Genomic DNA, 27,007 nt, shown 5'->3' on the forward strand with positions numbered 1-27,007 from the left:
CCCACTCCAGACCTTCTGGCTCCTACCTCCTGCAGAACCAGGGCCATTCGCTGCGTAGCCTACCATCCAAGGCCTTCCCTCTAACCACCTGGCTTTGGGATCTCCTCCGAAAGTCCCCAACTCCAAATGCACACCTACCTTCATCATGTCCCCACTGATCACTGCATCCCACCCCACCTTCCTACTTCCTCCCTTCCCTTCCCCTTTCCTTCATTCCCTCCTTCCCACCTTCCTCTAACTCTTCCCACATCTCAAGTCCTGTCTGAAGCCTACCCCGGCCACATACCTTCCCTAGGCCCCTCGGGAAGCCCAGCCACCTCCTATGTGCGGAGATCGTAGTCCTGGAGCCCTCAGCCTAAGCTCCCTGGGCTCTCACCATGGCTTGCTGGAGCAATGTACTGGGTGTGAGGAGGGGCAGAAGAAACCTGACTTATTGAGCACCTACTATGGTATGTGCCAGGCACTGGGATGGGCATTTCACATACACCGCTTTTCTCTTCTGGTCCTCATTTGTCCTTGTGAGGCGGCATCATAATTATTTCTAGTTTACATATAAAGTAACAGACTCAGAAAGGTCGGATAACTAGCCCAAGATCACACAGCTAAAACAGGGCTGGGATTTGAACCAGGTCTGATTGTCTCCCAAATCTGGTCTCTTCCCTCTGCACCATGTTTGAAGACTAACAGCCCCTCTCAACAGTTTTTAATGGAAAGAACCTAGGTTTCAGCTTCAGACAGGCATGAATTCGAATCTCAGATCAGTCCCAGTTCTGCCACTCCTAATTACATGATTCTGGAAAAATCACCCCAACTCAGTTTCCTCATCTGTGAAACACGGTGAGTCATGGTCTTTGTGAAACCGAAGGAGTTGTGTGTAAAGTGCTGAGCCAGTGCTTGGCACAGAGCAGACTCAACTGGAAGTTCCCGCACCTCCCACTGTCCTGACAGGGAACCCAGGGCCACAGAGGAGACAGGATGTGCTTGAGGACCAGCAGGAGGGCACAGCTCAGAGTCCTCTGCTCCCACGTGGTGAGAGGTCAGGCTAGGATTGGCTATGAAACCCGAGATGGGGAGACAGGAGGCCTGCTGAGAGGTCTTGGGGTGCTCTTCCCTGAGGAAGAATACTTCCCCCAGACCTTATGGTGCCCAGCCTGAGGGCTACGGTGGGCTGCTGATGTAAGGTGGCCTGGGTGTCCTGGCAACATGGGGTTAAACTAGATTGCACATATGTGTGCACACATGTGAGTGGCTAGCTACATGGCTCTACAGAGTGCTTACATAGATTGTACATATACATATCTTACATACATATACATATACATTTCTTGCTAAGTTTGCAGTACAAAATAATGCAAAATTCTCAGGACCCTGGCCCCATTTTAATCCAAGGATTCAGGTGATTGAGGCTCCCCAGTAATACACCCAAGGGCAGCCCCTCCATGACCCTCAGCAGAGTGAGACACCAAGTTCACAGCTAAGGGGCTGGTGGTGGCTGTTGCCCTAGAACAAATACATGACAGGTCTGCTCTAAGAACCCCAAACATGGGTAGCCCCTCACCCCTGCCAAGCCCCAGCAACCCCCCCAGCGTTCCTCTGGCTTTTGCATTTGGGCCTTGCCTGCCCCCCACCCCCCTCCCTCTAGTGCTGAGTATTAAAATAGTCTATAAAAGCAAGTGACCAAAAATCTATAGCTCTAAGAATACCTGGTTATTTTCTGCTGTCTTTTGTTTTTCTGGTGAGAGTTTTTTTTAAAAAAATGGTAATTATTATTGTTATTGGTATATCTCCTAAATCACAGTTAAACCTGAAGGAAGAAAGGAGAAAAAAGAAGAGAGAAAAGAGAGGGAAGAGCCCCAGCTCACAGATTGGATGGCAGTTTGGATCGTACTGGCTCAGACCTGGCCCCAGGTTCCCTCTGGGGCGCAGCAGTCAGAGGGGGCCCCCCAGAAGAGGTGGCTCTTGACCCAAACAAAGAAAGTGGAGGTGGCAAAGAACCTGAGGATGTCTTCTGAGGCAGAGTGACATGCTGGCCTGGGATGGCACTACAGGGCCTCCCAGGGGGACCGAGGCCACCACTGCCCCCGCTGCAACCCCCAGCTCTGGGGAGGAGCGGGAAGGCAGCCACAGATTCCCCAGAAGAGTGCGGGGAGGCTCTATGGAGAGTCTGCACCCCGTCCTGGGGTAGGGCCGGCTGAGAGGCTGAGATGAGCTTGAGGTCCTGGGTGAGGCGGCCTGGGGTGAGGGGTGGTGTGCCCCGGCGCTGGGGAACCTGGGGTGGGGGGGGGCTGGATACAGGTGGCAGGAGCAAGGAACCATGAGAGCCAGAAGCTCGGGGTGGGGCACTTGGGAAAGTTCTTGGGGGGCCTGGGCTTTGGCCAGGGGGGCTGAGACCTCCTCGGGGGGTAAAGGCTATAGGAGAAGCACCCCCAGAGGCCCCTGCCATTGACAGCCGCTCAGGCTGCCGTGAAGGTGTCTCTGGTGTACTTGGTGGGCCAGCAGCCAGACCTGGGGACAACTCCCCGGGAGGCTGGCCGAGCTGCCCTGGGCTGGACGATGGGGACCTGGAGGAGGGTGGGGGTGGCAGGAACTGCTCCAGGAGTCCCAGGCCTCCCTGAGCCCCTGGCAGCGGGAGCACCGGCTGGTTAGCCTGTGGGGAGTGGGCACCTGGCTGTAGTGGGGTGAGCAGGGGCGAGTCGGATGAGGACAAGGAGCCGCCTAGCGCTTTGTGGAAGTGGCCAAACCCGGCTATGGTGGTGGAAGCTGTGTTGGCGGACAGTGTGGGAGCTGGAGAGGAGTCATAGGCCCTTAAAGGTGGGGAAGACCTGGACGAAGGCAGAAGAGGGCTCAGTCCAGCGGGGGCAGAGAATCCAGCCAGCTGTTGGATGTGGAAGGAGGAGGAAGATGGTGTGTCCACCTGGGATGGGCTGCTAGTGGGCGAGGCAGAGCCCAGAGCAGAAGGGATCAGAGACTGCAGGCGCTTTAGATGCCTGGGTGTCTGCCCCGGCCCAAGGCTGCTGAGCTTGGGGCCTGGGGGAGGGCGGAAGACGGCAGCGGGCAGGCGTGGGTGGTGAGTGAGAGCTATGGCCACAGAGGTGGTGGCAGCAGCGGCCTGGAGCGGTGCCTGGATCAGTGGAGTCCAGATGACAGGCGTGGGCGTTGGGGTGGCAGAGGTGGCTGCCTGGACACGGTGCGCACAGTGAGCCATCTCCCGGTCATGCTGCACAATCTGCTGGATGATCTCATTCTCCTGGTAGTTGAAGACACCTGAGTTGAGGTCATGCTGGACTTTGTGGAGGAGGATGGAGTTCTTCTTGCCTGGGCCACAGGAGGAGAGCAGGGGCTCAGGCCACAGCAGGCGACAAGGAGCCTGGCCCACCTCCCCTCCGCCCTCTTGCCCAGTCCCCTCACCAATGCGGTCCAGGCGGTCCAGCGCCACAGTCTCAAAGGCCCGCCTCATCATGGGGTACTCCTCCAGCACCTCATTGAAGTTGTCCACACTCAGTGAGTATAGGCGGCAGTAGGTGTCGGCCCTCACACTGGCCGTGCGCCGGCCCCGCGTCAGCAGACAGATCTCTGCCGGACAGCAGGGGTCAGGGAGGCTTCCAAAGGGCCTCCACCCCCCCTGACCTAAGTCCCCACTACCTAGTATGCTTACTGGACACATACATTCACAAGTCCCCCATCCCATGCCACCTCCTCCTGCACCAAATGGGTGGTAGGTTATCTTTACCATCTCTGGGGCCATCCCCCTAGACTGGGCTCACAGACACCCATCTCCAGGCAGTGGCCATGAAGGGCCCAAAATATTTCCCTCGGTGTCTTTCCAGCACACTCCCCTGTCCCCTCAGGGCCCTATGGCTGCCTTACCTCCAAAGTAGGAGCCATCTGCCAGCTTGGTCTCCTTGTTGCCTTTGGTGAGCACGCTGACCACACCGTGCTGGATAAAGTACATCTTCTTGCCGATGGTGCCTTCGCGGATGATGTAGTCGCCTGGCTGGAACACCTCAAAGCGCAGCTTAGTCAGCATGGATGTCACGAAATTAGGGTCTGCATTGGCAAACAGTGGCATGGAGGCCACCAGCTTCCGGCAGTTAAAGTTGATGATCTCCTGCTCCCCAGACAAGGTGGGTTGGGGAAGAGGGAGGAGGTGAGTGGAGTCGTGGCAGAAACGACGAGCTCCTTCCCTGCCCAGCGCCCACCCAGCTCACCTCCCGCAGAGGCTCACTGAGCTCGCCCAGGATGCTCTCCTCGTCGAACATCTTTCCCTGGTAGCGGTGCTCGTAGTAGTCATGGATGCGCTGCCGAGTGTCGGGTGGGAGCTTGTGGAAGGACATGTACTGCTCCACCTGCTTGTACTAAGTCCGGGGACAGAGGGAGAGGCCATCACCTCTTGGCCGGCCAGCCCCACTGCCCTGGCTGGCACCACCCGACCTGGGCCCTGCCAGTGACCAGAGTTGGCGTTGACCCTGTGGGCCCACTTGGATGACCTTAGCTCCTTGAGTTTGGGTCCTCAGTGTGGTTGTGGTCACACCATGTCCCAAACAATGGCCCTGACTGCCAGTACTGGGGTGGAGGAGGAGCTTCATAGTGCTCAATACTATGGAGACAGCCAGGGACAACAAGGACTGTCTACAGCCCAGTACAAGAGGCCAAGTGACCAGGAAGTCAATAAAGTGTCCTCTAAATATCTGTCTTTTCTGTTACACTGTGGACCAGAGAGGCGTCACTGATGGAAGGAGCCCTTCCCACCATGGAAACACCCCGGCAGAGCAGCAGAACGGGCTGCCATGGGTTACATGCTGCAGGCTGAGGCCAGGAGGTCAGCCATCATGTGACATGTATTCCAGTGTGGCCCAGGCTGAGGCTAAGGCACTTTGTTGAAAAGCAACTCCAGGCCAGGGAAGGGGCCGGGTAGAGCAGGAACCTTAAACACGTTTAGAATAGACACCGCTGAGCCTGTCCACCCTGGGGGTGCTGTTCCAGCCGGCTCTGGATTGTGGGTGGAAAGTAGGGATCAGGAGCATGGCTAGGGACCAGAGACACTGATTGGGCAAGAATGGATTTTCCCCAGACTGGGATGCAAGGGAAATCCCTGTACCCCAGGAACAATCAGAATAGGCAGCCTGTTCTCATGGATCAGTGTGGCAAAGAGGCGGGGACACGGCGCTGCTGACGCACTGCGGGCTTGCGGGGGCCTGGAGATGACGATTCTTATCTCTCTTCCAGCCCACCTGGCCTCCGTCTGCTCTAAGCTGTGCCCACCTATAGGAGACAGTGACTTTCTAGTTGGCCATGGGGACAGGGGCAGCCAGAACAGAGCTGTATATTAGAAAATTTCCCACACATGGAGAATCAACTCGAGTGGGAGGCAGGGCCAAAGTTAAAAGATTGTGAAAGTGATCCAGGTGAGAGACAGTAGTGAAGACACAGGGGAGGTAATGTTTAAGAGAGATTTATAGATGAATTATATATTAAAGAGCTATTAGCTAAAGGATGAAATAAAGACAACTCTCGATGAAAAGCCACAAGCAACTTGACTCTACTAGACAGTAGACCCTGATGCCTTCTCTGAACTATCCCTAATCATGGTCTTAGACTGAGCCTCCATTCTGCTCACCCACTGAGCCCCAACCCTGGTCTTATGCTGAGCCCCAGTCCTGCTCACACGCTGAGCCCCAACCCTGCTCACACACTGAGCCCCGGTCCTGCTCACATGCTGAGCCCCAACCCTGCTCACACACTGAGCCCCAACCCTGCTCACACGCTGAGCCCCAACCCTGCTCACACACTGAGCCCTGGTCCTGCTCACATGCTGAGCCCCAACCCTGCTCACACACTAAGCCCCAGTCCTGCTCACACGCTGAGCCCCAACCCTGCTCACACACTGAGCCCCAGTCCTGCTCACACGCTGAGCCCCAGTCCTGCTCACATGCTGAGCCCCAACCCTGCTCACACACTGAGCCCTGGTCCTGCTCACACGCTGAGCCCCAACCCTGCTCGCACACTGAGCCCCGGTCCTGCTCACAGGCTGGGCCCCAACCTGGTCACAGCCTGGTCCCTGATGCTGGCTTACATGGATCCCTCACCTGGCTCCAGGAGCCCTGGCCTTTATAACCTGACTCTTCTCTCCTTCCCTTCCCTCGTCCCTCACTCCTAAGCCAGAACCTTTTGTTCTAATCAGGCTGATTTCTTTACCACCCATCTACATACCTTTGCTCATGCTCATCATAATCACTGGCCTAGAATTTTCTTCTACTTCCTCGCTCCTCTGCCTTCTCAAAATGACCTCCCCACCCTGCCCTGGGCTTTCCTCTTGGTGTCATGGGACTTAGGTTACCATCTCTCAGTCAGCTAATCAGGGGACAGCACCCGAGGCAGGCAGTCAGTCAGTTAATCATACATACTGAGCCCTACTATGTGCTGGACACTGGGAATCCATGGGCCCTGGCCTATCCACGGAGCCATGGCCTGGATAGGAAAGATGGATAGTAAACAATTGGCTACATATAATTAATTAAATGATGACAGAAATGTGAAGTGTGATGGAGGAGAATTTGAGGGTACCACTGGGTCACATGATGAGCAGGGGCTGACCAGGTCATGAAAGGCTTCACCAAGGAGGTGACATTTAGGCTGAGATGTGGAGAAGGGGTCAGGTGAAGAGAGAGAGTTCCGGGCTAGCATCTGTGCCCAGGCACCGAGCCAGGAGGGAACATGCAAGGAGGTCTGGCAAGGCTGGAATAGGGGGCTACAGAGCTCATGGCATGTTCTGAACATGAGAAGGGAAGGGCCCTTATGTGCCAGGCTGAGAAAACACACTCGAAGTTCATCTGCATCTAGGGGTAACAAAAAGGCTCTAAGCAGTGATATGATCAGGTCTGTATTTTTTAAATGCCACTGCTGTCCGCTGCCTGGAGAATGACATGGAAGGAGCAGACGGAAGCTCACTTAGCTGACAAATACTGCATGGCTTACTCAGTAGGGATATGCCTCACAAACGCCATGATGTAGGCCCTCGCATTGTCCCCATTTTACAGACAAGCAAATGGGACTTAGAGAGCTGATGCCACATGCCCATGCCCGACCGGGAGCTCGTCAGTGGGGAAGCTGGGCTTAGAACCTAGGCAGCCCTGCTCACTCCAGTACAGCCATTTGCTCAAGAAGATGCTGCAGTGATCCAGCTGGGATGGCGGGAAGGGAGGGAGGCATTAATGACTAAGAGACATCAAGGATGGCTCCTACTTTCTGGCCTGGACATCTGTGCTACTGTGTCTAGTAACAGGATGGGCAAGAGTGGAGGTCTGAAGCAGAGAAGGCAAGGAAGAGTGTTCTTAATTTAGACAAGATGAGACTGAGGTGTCCAAGGAGGCATCAAACAGTCTGGGGCTGAGGAAAGAGGAGGGGGTTCATATTAACATTTGGACCCACTGCCTAGAGGTGGACATGGAGCATGAGGATGAGGGTGGTGAACCAGTAGCACCCAGGAAGACAGGAGAGACAGAAAAGCAGACAGCTAAGCCCAAACCACCAGGGGCTCAATATATGATGACTGAAAAGACAAGCAGCCAAGGAGCCAGGAGGACTGGACTGTGAGGAGGAGGAGAGCTAAGTGTGCCGTTACAGACACCGAGTGCAAAGCCAAGAAGGGGATGATAACTGTCCAATGAAATGCCCTGAGACTCCAAGCAAGATGCGGACCCAAAAGGATCTACTGGCTTTAGCCACACAGAGGGCATTGGTGAACCCAGATTCACTGGGCTGAGATATGGATTCAGTACCCATGAACAATGTGGGACTTCTGTTTATTTTAGAAAATTTTTTAAAAGAAAGAAAAAGAGACTGCAACAGAAAAGATAGCAGCTGAAGCCAGATGATAGTGGCAGGCTGGGCACATGGGGGACTGGTGGAGACCCACTGGCTGGAGACTGCTCCCTGGGGGACCTACTGCGGGTTCTCCTGAGACAGCCCAGGGTGGCCCACAGCTTTCTGCCCTACCTTCTCCTGGTACTGGCGTCGGGAGGAGTCCAGGGACTGAATGAGGGCAGTAGCGTGGCCGATGAACATGGCGTAGCAGGTGGCGCCCACAATCATGCTAAGCATGGTGAGCCAGACGTCGGACATGCCCACGGGTGCCTGCCGTCCATACCCGATGCACAGCATGTGGCTCATGGCCTTGAACAGGGCGTAGGAATACTGCTTTCCCCAGGAGTTGTTCTGTGGACAGGTGCACAGGTAGGCAGACATGTGGTGGGGTGGCAGTGAAGGCTTACCCCAGTGAGAGGACAGGCCTTCTCACCAGCACCTAGAAAAGTCCCACTACCCCCCTTCCCCCACCACCAACCTCTTCCCCAGCTGTTGAGCCCAGGGCCTCCACCTTGCTGGTGGCTGAAAACCGTGAAGAGGGGCCAGGAGGCCCACAGTGGCAACCTGTGTGAATGAGTGAACTACTCACTTAGGCCCGTCTCTTGCAGTGGGTGACAGATTGGCGGGAAGCTCCAGCAAAGGGATAGGAGGCAGTGACGCCCCCCATCTGATCTCTCAGCCCCCACAGGGCAGCCTGGGCCTCTTGAGCAGCAAAAGGTTTCAAACTGAGCCACTCGCTGTCCTCTGCTTGCTAAAATAGTTCCATCCCCCCACCCCAAACTACTGCCAAGTAAAGCCCATTTCCCCACTGACCTCAATTATAAAAGCAGATATGCTTCCCCTGGGGGGACGAGCTCTCAGACTAAGCCAACAACACTGTCCTCATTTTGGGTGAGCAACATCTAAAACTGAGCATGCTTGCTTCCTGCCTGCCTGCTGCCTCTGTCCAGGGCTGTGGCCACCAGTTATCTTCCCCCCACAAAAGATGGATTATCTGGAACACACAATGCTTAGGGGTGCAGGGAGGGAGAGAGGCAACTGGCTATTTTTGTCTCCAAAGCTAGTTGGTGTCTCAAGGAAGCCTCAGTGTGGGAGCACTGGACTCAGAAGGGTGATCTCCTGAATTTAGTGCATGTGTGGGCCTGTCACCCTCACATGGAGGGAACTGTCCCAGATGAGGGGGCCACCAGATGAACCACAGTGCTGGCCACCTCCCCAGTGCCTCTCTGTCCACACAATGAATGTGTGAGCAATGATGTGGAACCCGACCTACTGCATGACACACAGAACCCCTGCCCAGAGCCTTCCAGGGTCACCAGGCTGCTCCCAGCACCTGAAGGAAGGCACAGGGACGGCATGCCATGTTCAAGGTCACTGAGACCATACTGGACAGGGCAGAGCTCAGTCCAAACCAGGGTGGGACATCTCGGGGGAAGGGGTGGCTGATCTCCAGGGGTGGAGGAGGCCTGAGTGCTGGGGGGACAGGGAAGACCCCCAGCTGCCTCTAGTCAGGGTTTCGACCCTTACTGCTCAGCCCCTAGGGACTCGGAAATTTAATCCATATGGCTGGTTCATTTACATTGAGCTCATCAAAAGGCTGTTTTGTACAGGCCTACTTGATGCTGAAAGATGCCTTGGGGTCTCTTACTTCTTTCAAAGCTGGCTTCTCCTATCCTAGGGCCCTGGGAATCTGCCTACAGACCAAACCAAACTGACTGGGAGGAAGAGGAGGGGAACCTGGGGTTCCCAGACTCAGAAAGAGGTTCACAGTTCCAGGGGGTCCTCCATCCCTCCTGGAGCCCACCCTGTCCGCGGGGGCACTGGGGCTCTGCCCTATGGCTGCCCTAGCCTCAATTCCAGCTTCTCTCCCCCACCCGCAGGTCTAGAAGGGATCAGGCTCAATCTGATCGGCCTTCCCCACTCAGCACCCTACATGTGACCAGCATGTGTGTACATGGGGTGGGGAAGAGGGAGTGACAGGGACAGGGGGACAGTCCAGCTGTACTGCTGGTGCAGAAAGTAGCCACCGTGTGTGATCTGAGAGTCTATGCCTGCCTCCAACAGTGCCCTCACAGGGTTCTCTTTTCTTGGGCTTTTAAAGGTTGGTCTGCCTCTGGAGAACAGAGGCAGGCGGGCAGGAGCCACCATCCCAGCTCTGCCACACCTGAAATATTCCAAGGACCCCAGGTCTTAGTTCCCCTGGGTGAAATCAGGTCCAAATATCCAGGCTCCCAACTGCAGTGAGGAGTTCCAAGCTGTGAACCTGCTCTGCCCCTCTGTACCTCATTGGCCCCCTCTGCCTGCACCCAGGGTCCGGGTGGGTGCTCACCACCATGTTGTTGATGGACACCCAGCAGTCGTCGGGGAAGTCCTGCAGCATGGGGACCAGGAACTGCAAGCAGCCATCCCAGTGGCAGAGCAGGAGCATCATGCCGATGAGGTTCACGATGCGAACCACAGCGCTGGCCAGGTCATAGGTCATGTGGAAGATCTGTCGGCAGAGGTGAAGACATTGGCCCAGAAAGGTGAGTGACCAGGAGGGGGACACCCCCTCCCAGTCAGACCCAGCAGCACTGCTCTGCACGCATGGCAGGGGCCCAGCTCAGTTCGGGTCCAGGCTAGAGTGGGAAGGCATCAGTCGGGGCCTAGGAGAAGCAGAATGCTGACTGCAGAGGGACGCCTCCTGGGACCTGTGCAGGTGTGTGTGTGGGTCCTCCCATGGGAAGTCCAGCCGTCCAGGGTTTCTCACATCTTTCAGAGTGGCTTCTCCTATCCCAGGGCCCTGGGGGTTTGCCTATAGACCAAACCAAACACACTGGGAGGAGAAGGAGAGAGCCTGGGGTTCACAGACCTGGAGGGAGGACAGCACCTGGAGCCCCTACAGCCCTGAAGTAGGCAGAGAAATTGCTGTATCAGCTCATCTAGGCAGAGACAACAGGGAGAAGAGACAGCCAGCCTGAGGCTCTTCAGAGGACCAGCCTCATGATAGGGGCATGGTATTTCCCCAAATCAGTCACTGGACCCTTAGGGCTCCCCCAGGGACAGTGGGCTCTGCCTAAGGCAGCCATGAAACTGTAAGAGAGCCGCCGGGACACAGGCTCCAAGTTCACAGACTTGGATCTCAGGCCTACTTCCTACTCAATTCCCAACTGTGCAACCTTCAAAAAGTCCATGAACCTTTTTGATCATGTTTCCTCATCTGGAAAATGGCAATAAAAATTCTTACCTGAGTGGGCTATCTAAAGAATTAAATTATACTTATAAAGTGCTTAGTATTGGGTGTAGAAGTGTTCAATAAATTGCAAACCATTATTGATAAGTTGTTATTAATAATTAATCTTTATGCCCGGCAGGTGTAGCTCAGTGGTTGCAGGTCAACCCATGCACCAAGAGGTCCTCAGTTCAATTCCTGGTCAGGGCACATGCCCAGGTTGTGGGCCCGATCCCCTGTGGGGGGCATGCAGGAGGCGGCCAGTCGATGTTCTCTCTCATCGAAGTTTCTCTCTCTCTCCCCCTTCCTCTCCCTTCCTCTCTCTCTAAAATCAATAAAAAAAATTTTTTTATAAAAAGTAATCTTTATGAGTAGTTAATGGGTATTAGTAGTAAAACTCTCCTGTACAGGTTAGTAAAGTTCAGTACTCTCCACCCCAGCCCACTGCCACCCATCCATCTTTAGCCCTGTGGCTCCAAACAAGAGGTTGGGCAGGGCCAAGGGTGGGCACATCCCAGCATTCATACCCCACCTCCCTTCCCCCAGTGCTGCCTCTTGATCCAGCTTCAGCAGGGAGCACATGGTGACCAGACAGTGAGGGCTGGAGAGAAGGAAGAAAGTCTGGAGGGGGGTCTCTGGAAGTCCTGCCCTTGCCTCCAGCCTGAGACTGTGGAGTGTGGCCTCACTCCAGGTCCTGGCCCTTCCACACTATTCCCAGGCAGAGCAACTTGCCTAGAGGGAGGTCTTCGGGCCAAAAGTAGGTTGTCAAGTGCCTGTAAGTTTAAGAACTAGTTTAAGCTCATTTCATATAGGGAAACTGAGGCCCAAAGAAACAGATCCTAGATATTTCAACCCCTGTCTAGTGGTCTTCTAGCCCTGTAGCTGGTGGCAGGATATTCTGATACTAGTGACCTCAGTTTCCTCTTCTGAAATGTGGACTTAGCCTAGGCCTAGGTTTGGTCTGAACAACCGAAGATGAATACTATTTTTCCATCACCCACAGGGGCACACCCTCCTGTGGCCCCCCTTAGTAGCAGGACTCTGGACACTGCAGCAGAAATGCTGTGAAGTCTTCAGGATGAAATGGACCTTGGAGGCTGGCAGCTCCAACTTGTCCCATCACCCTCCATGGCCCAGTGACAAAGGGACAATAACATCACACCCGAAGGTGGGTGTGAGGTCCCACAGTCATCATCTCACTTAAACTCACAACAAACTTTGCTGAACATACTGTTAACTCCTCTTACACCAAGGCCCAGAGAAACAGAGGACTTGCCCACAGTCGTAGTGGCAACAGAGGCAGATCTGAACTAGGGCTGGTTGCAGATTATCAATCAGACTGGCTCAGTGAGAGAATGGTGGTTTTCAGTAGTTCCATTTTGCAGATAAAACAACTTAAACCCAAAGTGCCCGGGCTATATGGCCAGATTCAAATGGCAAGCTGGATCCAGGGCCAGGTGGGACTCTTCGGCGTCTGGCCTCAATCAGCCAGTGCACAGTGTGATGCCACCAGGGGTGGGGAACGTCTGGCCCATGGAACGTATAAGGCCCGCAAAATCAACACCAACTAACACCACACGCCTCACCAAACAGCCTGACCAAATATAGCAGGCTAGTTTTTATGTTGATACTTTTGTATGGCCCCCAAATGATATTACAAATATCAAACTGGCCCTTGGCAGAAAGAAGGTTCCCCACCTCTACTACAGACAGAGCACTGTGACCTGCAATCCAGCCCCACTGGGGCTCAGGAACCAGCCCAGGGCTGTGATGGGCCAGTTCCTGGCTAAGTTGACACATCTCAGTGTAAGGAGTGGTGGGCACTGGAGATCAGGCAGGGCAGTTTGGGACAGTAGCCAGAGCTCAGTAGGGACTGGGGCCTGTGTCTGGGATGCAAAGTATACCCAAGCATGATGCTGGTGTCTCTGGCCAACCCTCTGCTGCTGGCAGTGCCCCAGGGCTTGGATCCTGAACCGCAGAGGCTCCCTCAGCCTCTCTCCTCAATCTCACAGAAGCTCCTGAGTACTAGTACTAAGCTCTCATTGAAGGAATACGCCACTTATGCCTCTTTAGCACTTAGGTGAACACAATAGCTCTATGACCTTGGTCAAGTCATTAGCCTCTCAAGGTCTTAGTTGACTGGAATGCCATCAACTACCCCAGTGACATGGGCTCAACCATGAGGAAAGACAGTGATACTGTGGGACCAACCAGTTTCAGAGATGGCCAGCACCTGCCCTCACTTCCTACCCCATCTCAGCCTCCCTTAACTAAGAGAAGCTAGATATCTGCCTACAACTCCACAAGGTGGCTAAGAAAATGCTCGATGACCTGGACGCATACATGGGTAAGATCATTATTATTAATTTCCTTCATTTCCCAGCTGCTATGGAATGAATGTTTATGTTGCCCCAAAATTCATGTGATGAAGTCCTAATCATAATGATAGTATTAGGAGGTGGGGCCTTTGAGAGGTGATTAGACCATGAGGGTGGAGCCCCCATGAATGGGATTAGTGCCCTTATAGGAGGAGACACACAGAGATGATCTACAAACAAGGAAGCAGACGCTTCCCAGAACCCAACCACACTGGCACCCTGATCTCACCCCTCCAGCTTCCAGAACTGTGAGAAATAAATGTTTCTTGTTTAAGACTCCCTTCTCTGTGGTATTTTGCTATAACAGCCTGAACTGGATACTATATAGGAGCTAAAAGACGCGTCTCAGATGGCCACTGCCCACAGTAACTGCTTTTCTCTGTGAAACCACTCTTGATACTCTGTATCAAGGTTGGCATGTTTTTATTAAATGTCTTTTTTTTTTTTTTTTTTTGTATTACCTGTTTTTCTTTTCTTTTTTTAATAATTTTGTTTTTACTTTTTATTGATTTTTAGAGAAAGAGGAAGAAAGAAGGAGAGAGAGATAGAAACATTGATGAGAGAGAACATTGATTGCCCACCTCCTGCATGTCCCACACTGGGGATTTGGTCCACAACCTGGGCATGTGCCCTGACCAGGAATTGAACTGGCAAGCTCTTGGTTCAGGGGTTGATGCTCAACCACTGAGCCACACTGGCTGGGCTGTTTTTCTTTGTAACAAATTTTCTTCCAAGATCAGGTCCTTGTCTAATTTTGCCTTTATTGTAATCTCAGCAATGAATATGGTAAAGCACGTGGTAGGATCTCAGGAACTGAGAATTGCTTAGTGACAAAGGTAATGATGGGGATGATGGTGATCAGGGCCACCACAGTGTAGACAGTGACTTGAAAAAGCCCCACTCTGGGCAGGTACAGCCCACAGGGGACCTGACTTTGCCTTTGCTGGAAGAAAGAAGTGCCTTTTTCTGCAGGCAGGCACGACGCATGTCCCTGACAGAGAGCATGTTGGGGTGGTGCCTGGTATTGGGCTGAGGGGTGGGAGGCTGGTGGGGGAGGGTGGGGGGTACTTCCAATAGCTCTCAGACATCACAAAGCCAAAGACACCAACATGGCAAAGTCTGAGGTTCCTGCCAAGAGTTGGTGGGGGGGGGGGCATCCATTCAGACTAGGAGAGTACCCCAGATGGTAAGGACCCAGGTGTGGTTGCTGAGAACAAGGCTGGTTGTTGCTGAGAGAGGTTGCTAAACACCTGTATGTCCCAATGTAGGCTGGGGCCACAGGCCACCTGCAAGGCTGCTGTGCTGTGCAAATATATGTCTTGCTCTTTATACCTCATTATGGATTCTGCTTGTGGGGCTGAGTACCTTCATTTTCAGGCCCCCACAGAGCTTGCTGGATGAGCAGCCTGGAAGCCCACTGTCTGTGCCCTTGATGGCACTTGGGGGAGGCTCCACTCCCACTCCCTTCTGTAGTGTCTTGACCACAGTGCAAAGATAGAGTGACAGTTCCACAGTTACACTTTGGGCTAATGCCTTCTCTGCTCGGAGCCTCAATTTCCTCATCTGTCAGTAACGGCCAGCTCCTGGCGCTGTCTCGGGGTCAGGAGACATGGTGTCCACAGCTGGCACACAGCAGGTACTCAGCACATGTTGTTTCCTTTCCTTCCCTCTCTTTCCTAGCCCTCAAAACAAAGAGTTTATTTCTCAGTCTGGGAGAGAGACCAAAACTGCAGTTTGAGTTTCTGCCATGCCTCCTCTGGGGGCCTGGGTGCGTTCCCTCCTGGGACTTGTTTTCTTCTCAGGAAAGAACAAACTTCTTGTATCTCAGGAGCCAGTGGCCACATGGAGGACAGCAATCCCAGGCCTGAAGGAGTGGCTGCTGCAAGTGTATCCGTCACAGCCTGGAGGTAACTGAACTGAGGTGCCATGCTGGGACCCTTCCTGGGGCCCAAAGAGAGGGACAGACCCACCCTCCAGGCCCACCCCTCTGTATCATCCCAAGCCCTTGATTTTGAGAGAGATGGAGACTGAGGCCCACAGGGGGAGGAGGCCCACAGGGGGAGGAGGCCCACAGGGGGAGGAGGCCCACAGGGGAGGGAGGCCCACAGGGGGAGGAGGCCCACAGTGGAGGGAGGCCCACAGGGGGAGGAGGCTCACAGCGGGTCACACAGCCACTGGGCCTGGCCTCCTGCCTCCAGCCCTCCTCCCACCGCTCCAAGTTGCCAAAGGAATGAAGAGATTTCCGGGATGGGTCGCTGGGGTTCTGGGCCCTTCAGGCAGACATCCAAAGGGGGGGCAACCAGGGTTTCTAATAATAGCCTCGGTGCCTATAACAAGCTCTCACCTCAGAGGGAGGGAAGAGGCTTGGCTGGGAGGGAGGATGCTGACCTAGATTGCCTAGGATGGAAACGGAAGCTGGAGTCCTCTGAGATGGCAGCCTACACCTGCCGAGACCTATCTACCTTGACTCACAACACCAATGCTTGGGAACTCTCTGACTGGGGGCTGGGCTGGGCTAGGGGAGGCAGCTAAAGCTGAGTTCAGGAGTCCAGCATGTTTGGAGCTTCACCAAAGGGCCTCAGGCAAGCTTTTCCCTCTCCATGGGAGGCTGACTCCTAAGCCCCTACCCAGGCCGTGACAATGTCCTCAGGATCTGTGAAGGTAATCCTCACCAAAAGAAGCCTTCAAGAACACCAGAATATGGCTGACAGTTGGAGAAACTGAGACCCAAAGAAGGAAAGAGATTCTCACAGGGAGTTGGAGGAGGAAACAGGGCAGAGTTTTCTCTATTAAATACCTCACTCCCAGGTCTCATGCAAACCTGGGGCCTCAAAGGGTCCCCCTACTGCTGCCTCCAGCCAAACTGAGGCTAAGAAAAACCCAAGGGCTGGAAAAGGCCATGAAGGATTGAAAAAAGGGTTCCTGGGCCAGCTGGGAAACCCCAATTCAATCACAGGGGTCTTGTGGGAGCCCTTGCCTGGGCAGTGTGTGTAGTAGAAACCAGGCAAAACAATTTCCTCTCCAGCTGGTAGCCAAGATAAGGGTGTGTGTGGAGGGGTGGGGAGTCATCCATCTGGTCTCTTGAAATCTCTCTTCCTGCCCACAAGATTGGATAGCAACGTCCAGTTTAGAACCCTATCTGAGGCCTTCTAGGGCCTCTGACTACCCTAAGGAAAGTCCAGGGCCAGAGCCTGTCTGACCAGTTCTGGATCACCCAGAAGGCAGCCAGGCCCAAGGGGCAGTGGGGACAGGAGCCCTGGCCTAAGCTCCTAGGATGTCCAGTGAAAGCTGCACTTAGCTCCTGTCCCAGGGCCCACCCTGACTAGCCCCTGGCAGCTCTGCGACTCCCCCAAATACCATAGCCCCCAGGGCCTGGGCCTATGGGGGGACAAGGCTGAAGGCCTGGGGGTGGGCCTGGAGATATGAGCTGATGCCAGAGAAGGAGAGAGACTACTTCTCTGCTTTCGATGACGGTCTAGCGGTGAGTCCAAGACAAACAGAAGGTTGAGGTTTCTCAGGGACTGAGTGAGCCAACATGGTCCTGCATTTCCACTTGGGACAGAAACTAAGAAACAAGCCTGTCAGGGCATTCTGGTAAATACACCTCTACCCTTCCCCTGCAGTCACTCAAGGTGGCCTCTACCATCCCAACACATCACCGCAGCCACTGCCCCTGCTCAGCCCTAGGTTCAGACCCACATGCCAACCTCCCTCTGCACCTAGATGTCCCCCAGCGACCTCAGACCTGACCTATAACACAGAATCCTCACCCTACACCCTTCGACTCGCTCTGCTGCCGACCTGCCTGATCCCAGCTAAAAGCTGTCCCCAACAACAGTCAACGTCACCCTCCTTCAGGTCGCCTGAGAGCACAGGAGGGTGGGAGCCTGGAGCCAGGAGGCCTAGGCCAACAATCCTGCCAGTGGGGCAGCTGACCCTCTGATCCAGTTTCCTCACCTCACAAATGGGGTAATAAATACTGTCCTGTTTGACTAGCCAGCTAGGAGTGAAGAATCAGTGAAATAATGGGTAAATAGCATTTGAGAAAAGGAAATGCCCTATAGAAGTACAAGTGGAAGGGGAGAGCCTTTATTTGTTTATTATTATTTTTTTAATCCTCATACAAGAATATGTTTTTATTGGAGAGAGAGAGAGAGAGAGAGAGAGAGAGAGAGAGAGAGAGAGATATTAATTGGCTGCCTCCCACATGCGCCCTGACCAGGGATTGAACCTGCAACCTAGGTATGTGCCCTGACTGGGAATCAAACCCACAACCTTTTTGGTGAACGGGGCGATGCTTCAACCAACTGAGCCACCTGGCCAGGGTGAGAGCCTTTATTAAATGGTTCTTTGCACCAGGCTTTCACATAAAGGGTTTTACAAACATCATCTCATTTAATCCTCACAATTATCCAATGAGGAAGGTACTACTTATACCCACTTTGCAGATAAGAAACTGAGGCTCAAAGAGGCAAGATAGCACCAAGGTCACTAGGCAGTGTGGAACCAGCATTTTAACTCAGGTCTCCAATATGTCATTCTGGTTCCAAAGCCCTCAGTCGTTGCACTGCGCCAGGCAGGGACTGCCACACTGCTGGGAACCAAGAGTGCTAAGTGGATTCTGATCTAGCTCTGCCCGATATCTGCTGCATGACCTTGGACAAGTCATTGCCACTTCACAGTCAGCAGAAAGAATGCAAATTTCAAAGCAAAAGAGAATTTCTGCTTTGGAGTGATTCTGCCAGACTGGTGTAGGCACTTCTGTGGCACAGGTGCTCATGACACCTCTGACCTCAATTTGCCAGTGCCCCAACCGTCAGCATGGATGCTGCTAGCCAGGCTGCTGCTGGGCTGGTGGCTTCATATCCTGAGCCTGGGAGCTTCCATCAAGTCAATCAGCGGTCCTGGAGACCAGGAGAGCAGTAGAGCAGCAGTGAGCTGAGGGGGGAAACACACATCTGCAGAAGCTTCCCAGACCCCTGGGTGGGCTGTCTCCCAGAAAACTTCTCAACCCCAACACCTGGCCTGCCTGCCGCTGCTGCCAAGAGATATAACTTGAGTGGTGGCAGACACAAACTAAAACACCTGGCAAGATCACCTGCTATTTACAAACCGCAGCTGGTAGTCCTCTGCCCCCCACCCCAACCTCCTAGACAACTGCATTCAGCTTGTCGATGAGTAAGTTTTGTTCAGAATGGTGCTGGCTTACCCATTTTCACTTTTTTTTTACAATTTATTATTTAGTTTCTGTAGCCTGTGCACCCAGAGCCTCTAGGATCTCTTCATAGATTTTTGTATATATGCAACTCCAGGCTCTCAGTGCTTTCACTACCTAAAGCCTGGCTGCTGGAAACCACTTTGCCTGCTAGCACTGCGGGCGGGACGGCCCCTCAACCAATGGTTGGCAAGTAAGGGGATATAATAATTCTAACACCTCTGCCCTGGACCACGTTGCTCAGTGGTTAGAGCATCGGCCCATGCACTGAAGGGTCACGGGTTCAACTCCCAATCAAGGGCATGTGCCCGGGTTGCAGGTTTGATCCCTGGCCCAAGCTGTGGCATGTGCAGGAGGCAACCAATTGATGTGTCTCTCTCACATCCATCTCTCTCTCCCTCCTTCCATTCCACTCTCTCTAAAAAGAAGTCAATTGGAAAACCTCAGGTGGGGATTAACAACAACAACAAAAATTCTAACACCTCTGAGGCATGGTGTACACTGTCCCCAGAGCTCCCTATGAGACAGGGCCCAAGTCATCCTCCATGAAACTTTGCTTGGTATCTCCCCTTGCTTAGCTTCCTCCCTTTCCCTTTCTCTCTTCCTCAATCTTTTACAATATCTTCCTGGAAACACTTCCCCCTAAAAAATCACTTTCATACAAATCTTCATCTCAGGGTCTGCTCCCAGAAAAACCCAACCTAAGATAGTTGCCAACAAAATCTGCACAAAAACCCAGATTTATGCTTTTCATGTTCAATCTGTAGATCTAGCAACCCTAGGCCCATTCCCACTTGGCAACAAGTGGCTAGAGTTGAGCAGAGACTATCTGATACAGACAGAAGATGTGTTCTCCAGTTTTCCCCAGTCTACCACGTCCCCTAATGCCTTCCAACTGGCCCTTTTCACCATTCACATTCCCTGTCTGGCTCCTACAGTTTTATGAGTTTGCAACCTCTACAATATAGTGCAGTGGTTACCAGTGTAGGTTCACTAATTACTGAGCCTGTGACCTTAATAAACCCCTTAATCTTTCTGTTTCTCAATTTCCTCATTAAAAAATGGTACCTGCAAATACCTCTATGGTACCCTATATGGATGTTAGAGATTTAAATGAAATACTACCTATAAAGTGATTTGCACAGTATATAACACATGATATTCAAGAAATTACTAATATCTGTCCTCCTGGAGCAGGTGTGCCTGCTATAATCTGATAGCCCATATCCAACTATCTAAGATTACCTGCTGACCCTTCACTGCCCCTGGGGGGAAGACACCCTTCCCCCAAGAGGTTTGGGTCTGAGCACTCACCTCTTCCCACTGGTGAATGTACCGAATGAGGCGGGAGAGACGCAGAAGGCGCAGAAGGCTGAGGATCTTGGTAAAGCGGACGATGCGCAGGGCTCGGGCTGTCTTGTAGACCTCCGAGTCGATGCGCGTCTCCACAATGAGGAAGATGTAGTCCACGGGAATGGAGGAGATGAAATCCACCACAAACCAGCTTTTGAGGTACTTCATCTTAATCCGCTGTGGGTCCAGGATGATCTCTGTGTTGTCTTCTACCACAATCCCCGTGCGGAAGTTGAGGACCAAGTCGATGAGAAAGAATGTGTCTGATACCACATTGAAGACAATCCAGGGTGTGGTGTTCTCATCCTTGAAGAAGGTGATGCCCACAGGGATGATGATCAGGTTCCCCACCATCAGCAGCAGCATCGTCAGGTCCCAGTAGAATCTGCCCAGAGACAAAGGGGTCAGTTGCCAGGAGGGATAAAATGAGTCACAGACTAAGAGAGAAGCTTCGAGAGAGAGCAAGTGTAGGAGAAGACTTGGGAGGTTCTGTGACACTGCAGGAACCAGACCCATGGGGACCAAGGCAAGATGTGGACACTGACAGGGAAATAGGCTCTTCTTTCAGTAAGGAAACCCTCTGACTGCCCCTGCATGAGCTCCCTGACGTTAGGCCTCCTACCCACATCGCCATGCCCCAGTGGACGTCAGGCTGAAAAGCAAAGCAAACGATGGTATCCAGAGAGAAGTGCAAGGCTGTTTTAGCAGCAGAAGCAGTTCACCCAGAACTACCGCAGGCTCAGGCCAGGCTGTTCCATCCTCCCTGAGGGGCAGTGATGGGCTGGGACAGGCCGGCAGGCAGGCATGTCACAGATCATGACAGGAGAGCAGGGGAGGTCCAGACACACAGCAGGCGGGAGGCCCAGACTCCAGTCCCAGCTTTGTCACTGCTGCTGTGTGACATCAGGCAGGTACCCTCCCTGCTCTGGGTCTCAGTTTCCCCATTGTGCAGTGAGGGATGGAGTCTCAAGACTCAGTCCTAGAAATCTAATCTGGCTTCTGGGAGCACCCTTTGGCCTATACCCTAATGTCAGAAAATGCCAGGTCATCAGAGGTTTTTATTCTATCATGGAGTGGGGAGGGATTAGTTATATCTTCAACAGCAGGAAGCGTTAATGGGGAAATTTCAAAAACCAATGCGGTACCACTCAATGAAATGGAGTGAGAGCAGATGGGGCTTGCAGCATCACTTCTCCTGAGCCCTCAGAGCAACTGCAAGTGCTTCCTGAAGGAGGGAGGCGAAGCCTCTGAGAGGTTAAATAATGTGAGCAGGTAAGAGCCAACTCTCAGTTCTCCCACCTGGCCTGGCAGGGGTCCCTCTGCACCGTACAGACAGTGCAGACAGGCACCGACCTGTCTAGAAGGTATGACCAATCATTCCTGGGACCCAGACCAAGTACCAGCCACCCCAGGACTGGCCTCAAGACCAACCACTTGCACTGCAGAGCTATTTTCCTATGTTATTAATTTAGACAGTTACACGATGACAGATAAAGATATTAATCTTTATTAATTAATAAAGAAATAAGGGCAGAAATAAGGATGTCTTCCTCCAAGAGAAATAACCTTTCAGGCATCTTTAATTCTCCGTTGCAGGGAAGCAGGAGAAAGGACGTGAAAGACAAGAAGACAAGCTTTCCCTGAGTCTCCAGAGGGCTCCACCACAACCCTGCACCAAGAGTTCCAGGTTTGAAAAGAAAATTACTTGACAGCAAGTGGTTTTCTTTACCAGACTCAAATGGTGCTATGAGTCAAGGAGAGGGCAGGGCCTGCTTCACTGAAGGTGGGCAGACAGCTGCCCTACATCACACAGCTCAGGGAAGGGTGGTATCTCGAAAGGCTGCTTTTGGCAGCTCCTTTGAAAGTCAAGCCCTTCAGGGTCTCAAGATAGGACATCAAGTTAGAGACTCACTAGATTAGTGCTTCTCATCCTAAGACTAGTGACAAGAGGTGAACTTCAGCTCCTTCTCTGCCCCAAAACCCACCAGCCTTTTTCTAGCCCCAACCCACCTATGCCATCTGGGAGAACCCAACCTAAGACCTGAGAATACACTCCAGCCATCACAGCAGTGCACAGACCACAGCACATCCTGCTAGTGACTTGGGGGCCCCAGGAGAGTGGTTTCAGTGTCTAAGGGGTGTTCTTGAGCTGTGTACACTCTCTACCCAGCCTCATGCACATCATTCAAAGACAGCTGCAGATATTTATTAAATGCCACACACAGGTATCCCCATTCACACACAGTGCGCAAACACCCCTATCTACACATGGCCATCACCCCTTTTAATTTAATCTCTTGGGAAAAACAAAACAAAACAAAATACTGTGGCACAGAGAGGCCACTGGGGGTTCTGTGGTCCTCTGCATATAAAGCTAATAATACACCCAGGATGGAGGAGTTTCTAAAATTAACAGAGCTGCACAAGTGGCTGTGAATGTTGACTCGGGCAGGCCTGCCATTCCAGTGGGTTTCTACACTCTCCCCGCTCTAGTCTCTCAATTACAGACCAAATTCGAGACAGTAATTAACAGGAAAAAAAGTTTGCATTTAGTGGTCTTATAAAACTAAATTAAATGAGACAAAAACACCCATTTCCTTGCATTCCGACTAATTGCCTCAATCATGAGTTTCTAGATGCTAAAGAATATCTCTGGTACCTGATCTGGGCTGGGGTCAGAATGCTGGAGCACTCCTCCTAACATACCACTGTGCTGGAGCATCTCAGGTCTGCTTAAAAGGCAGCCTAATATGGCAGGGGAAAAGATGCACAGGTTCTCAGAGCCAGCCAACTTGGGTTCCATCATTTACTAGCAAGTCACTTAATCTATCAATGCCTCAGTTTCCTCATCTACTGAATGGGGATAATAACAGTACCTTACTAGCAGAATCATTATAAGAATTAATATTTGTAAAATGCTCTGACCTATGCCTAGCTATATTATTAAATGAATAATTAAGTCAACAAATTCACAGAAAAAAGGTTAGGGAGGAGAAAGATTTAATCTTCCAACGGAAGAGCCAAAGCAAAGCATCTACTGGGGGTAGGGGTGGAAGGAAACTCATAATGGTCCTGCAAGCGTCAGCAGTGGAAGTCAGTGGTTATATTCCATGAACATTAAGATGATAGAACCGATTCACTTAGGCAGACAGATGCCTTGATCTCAGGGAGCTTATGGTCCAGTCAGAGGACAAGGCTTATACAGAAAACAAGCTGTGCAATGATATAAGGATTCTACTCAGGCAGCAGCCCAGGCATCTGAAAAGTGGGCTCCTGGTGGCCCAGAAGGCTGAAGCTGGAAAGTGCTTCAGGAGAAGGTGAGAAGTTGGACTTTGGGAGCTGCCCTTGGCCTCACAGACTCTGCCAGATGGTTGCACAGGTCTCTGAAAGCAAAGTCCAGCCCAAGCGCGCGCGCGCGCACGCACGCGCGCGCACACGCGCGCACGCACACACACACACACACACACACACACACACACACACACACACACACACACACACACACACACACACACACAAAGGTACTCAGCACCACGGACAGCTCCCAGCGCACCAGACAGTTTCTCTATGCTGGTCTAGCTAGGGGAAGTTGGCAACAGCCTCCCCACTGGCATCCTCAGCTTCCTGGCACCTCTTCTACCCCAATCCTACTGACCAGAGGCATCTCAATGATGCCTTAATGTCCTTGGGATTTTCAGTGGGGACTCCTTGGTGTATGGAAAGCCTTTATTCCTAAAGACCCTCAAACACTTCACATTGAGTGCTTACTTTGTGTTTTCCATGCATTCCTTCACTGAATCCTCACATCAGCACTAAGGTGGCTGCTATTATCTGTATTTTACAAATGATGACAATGAAGTTCAGAGAGAAGTAAGCATCTCCCCAAGACAACACAGCTAGTGAAGGGCAGACCCAAGATTCAGAGAGGTCCATGGGACTACAGAGTCTGATCTCTTGAGATTTTAGGCACCTCAGTGGGATTCAGGAAGGTGGGCAAGCCTTTCTTGCAACTTTGCATCTACTGGGTAGGTGGCCTACCACAGCGGGTGCAGCTCCTGTCCCAGAGACAAGAGAGAAGAGAGGGTTGCAAATAAGTTTCAAGAGGCTCCATCCTCCTGATGCCAGAGTCATATGAGGTCCTTCTGGGGAAGGGGGTAGTGGTGTGTAGCACACCTTTCAAGTATTAAAACAATATGTCATTAGCAATCAGTTGGACCCAGCTGCAGCCATCCTGTAGAACAGAAAACTAAGGTCCACGAAGGAGGGAATGGTAATATTTTCAAAGCTTCAAGCCAGATGCCCATGCTCCCCTAGCACCACACTGCCCCTAAAATCATTCATGAACACATTCCACAGTTCAGGAATGCAACCACAGTGGTGGGTGTCAGGCTCTGGCAGAGGCAATGGACAGCCACACTCAAACATGCTGGAGTTGGCACATGTCTGAATTAGAGATGATCTTCTCCCACTGCAGTGTTCTCTAAGCTGAGAGGAAGTCTTGGCCAGTAAAAGGCCATACCCCAGGTTCAATCCCAGTGACCCCAGGCCCTTCCTCCCTTAATCCTGGACCTTACTTCCTACCTAAACCAGCAGGTCCACCTAGGCAGGCAGATGGCCTCTCCACAGGAGGACGTGGCCTATAGGCCAGCTTTGCAGGAGCATGTCCCATGTGCAGAAGGAATAAGGGACAGCAAAAAGCCCCATAGCCCTTTTACACTGATACCTGAAACATTTCATGGTTTAATCTCAGAGCAAGGGTATGGCCTCAAGGCAGCTAAGGGAGGAGATTACAAGAGGCTCCTGACTCTGAACTCAGAGACTCGAGGACCAGACCAAAGACCCTCTCCTTCCCTGGAGGCTTCTCTGGATGAGGGCAGAAGGGGGGGGGGTCCCAGAACAGGAATGACCTCCTTCAACCTCCTCTTGTCCCCACGTGTCCATGCTTGCCTTTGAACACATATGCTCACACACACACGCGCGCACACACACACACACACACACAAGGTGGGGTAAAAGTAGGGTTAGTTGTGAGGACGTGAAATACAGTTTATTCTGGCATTGTTGTTGTTATTATAATTATTATTACCATTATTTTTGGTTAATCCTCACCTGAGGATATTCTTCCACTGATTTTTAGAAAGAGTGGAAGGGATAGAGGGAGGGAGAGAGAGAAACATCAGTGTGAGAGAGACATATTGATTGGTTGTGTCCTGCATGACCCCAACCGGGGCTGGGATCGAACCTGCAATTCAGGTACATGCCCTTGATTAGGAACTGAACTCACGACCCTTCAGTCTGTGGGCCAACACTCTAAGCACTGAGTCAAACTGGCCAGGGGAATTCTGGCATTATTATTTATTAATTATTGTATTATTTTCCATGAGAAAACTATAAACCTACTTTTGCCCACGCTGTGTGCACAAACACACCCAGGAATGCATTTTTGTTCATATGCACTCCTGTTAATTTTTGCCCTCATACACACATTCATTTTCACACATGCATATTTTCTTGTATACCCACTTCATACATTTTGACACAAATGCTATCCATTGGGAATCCCATTGGCTGGAAGAAAGAAATGTCTTTTTTGTCCATTAAAGATTCATCTAAAGTGCTACCTGTTCTAGAACTCTCCAAACTCTCACCAGTTGAGCCTCTGCACACCTGAGCTCTGGCTTTGGATCACCTAGGTCACTGCAGGCTCCAGGGCCTTGTCCAGACACACCTGTGTCCCTGCGGAGCTGACTGAAGGCCGGGGTCCCCACACTTTCTCCTAGGTATGGTACACCCAGGGTCCTATCTTTTACCCCACTCCTCTATGCAGATGGTTCCCACTCAGACACTCCTAGCCCAAGATCTGCTACCTGGAGGATCCAAGTCCAAGGCTGAACTCAGCCTCTTCGTCCCCAAAGCTGAATGGCAGAACATTTCAATCACCTGGGCTCTAAATCTCAAATCCATCCTCAGCTGCTTACTCTTTTCTCCCACCTACCCCTGAAAGCCCCCCAAGCCATAACCAAGTCCTACCTGGAGTCTTCTATGATGGCTCCTGAACTGGTGAGAATTTGGAGAGTTCTAGAACAGGTAGCACTTTAGATGAATCTTTAATGGACAAAAAAAGACATCCTCTTTCTTCCAGCTGCTCTATCCTAGATCAGTCCCTCCCCACTCCTCACCCAGATCCTTTCCCCTGCTGCCCACCTGGTTCCAGCCTCAACTTTTTCCTCAACTCACATGCTCTCTGGGTTACCTTTCCAGTCAACATTATCATCATGTCACTCCTGTTTGAACCCTTTTGGTTGAACCCCAATGACTACAGAAAAAGTTTGAGCTCCTTGGTCTGGCATCCCCTGACCCCCTTCCCTCTTCTCCCTCCTGCTTCCTTCATAGTGGCAAGCTGGACACTTGACTCCTGGCTCCATCTTCATCTTGATTCCTCCTGAGAACCATTCCAGCCCCCTGATGACCTATCTTTTGAGATCGCCTCCCTCACCCAAGGCCCAAATCAACTGCCTCCTCCTCCACAAAGGATGATATGGGTCACATAGCCTAACCACGCTGTGTTATGTCGGCAGTTGTCGCACCCTGTCCCTTCACATGGACCACCTAATTCTCCTTCCAGCCTCCCCAAATCATAGAGCCTACGGGTCCAGGAGTCTTTGTGTCAGAAAAGAAACGGGAGCTGGGAGGTTTTCTCTCCATTGGTTTTCCAGGCCCCACACAGGGAACTGCCCAAGGTAATCATGGAGATGATGAGAATAGTGACAATACTTGTTGGGCACTTATTATTTGCCAGGCACTAATCTGAGTCCCTTATGTGAATTATCTCATTTAATCCTCATAAAAACCCTCTGAGGTAGCTACTATGATTGTGCCCGCTTTACAGATGAGGCAACTGAGGCACAAGAAATTGAGAAATTTTCTATATATGATGGATCAAGAATTCATACCCAAAGAGCTCGACTCCAGAGTCTCACCTCTAGC

At 52.1% G+C, this 27,007-nt stretch overlaps 1 protein-coding gene across 1 annotated transcript in view; it reads right to left on the bottom strand.

Annotated features, from left to right (window-relative positions):
* Positions 1-228: 228 nt before the first annotated feature.
* The window catches only part of HCN4 (hyperpolarization activated cyclic nucleotide gated potassium channel 4), a 46,240-nt gene continuing 19,461 nt past the window's right edge, over positions 229-27,007 (bottom strand). Inside the window, exons 2-8 of the mRNA XM_036277247.1 lie at positions 19,982-20,405; positions 10,193-10,354; positions 7,996-8,214; positions 4,209-4,355; positions 3,868-4,108; positions 3,409-3,573; positions 229-3,315 (exon numbers count right to left, since the gene is read on the bottom strand). Coding sequence (XP_036133140.1) covers positions 1,859-3,315; positions 3,409-3,573; positions 3,868-4,108; positions 4,209-4,355; positions 7,996-8,214; positions 10,193-10,354; positions 19,982-20,405 — 2,815 coding nt within the window. The 3' untranslated portion in view covers positions 229-1,858. The remainder of the gene's footprint in view (positions 3,316-3,408; positions 3,574-3,867; positions 4,109-4,208; positions 4,356-7,995; positions 8,215-10,192; positions 10,355-19,981; positions 20,406-27,007) is intronic.

The sequence above is a fragment of the Molossus molossus genome, unplaced genomic scaffold (genome assembly GCF_014108415.1).
Source record: "Molossus molossus isolate mMolMol1 unplaced genomic scaffold, mMolMol1.p scaffold_m16_p_1, whole genome shotgun sequence".
In the NCBI taxonomy this organism is placed as follows: Eukaryota; Metazoa; Chordata; class Mammalia; order Chiroptera; family Molossidae; genus Molossus; species Molossus molossus.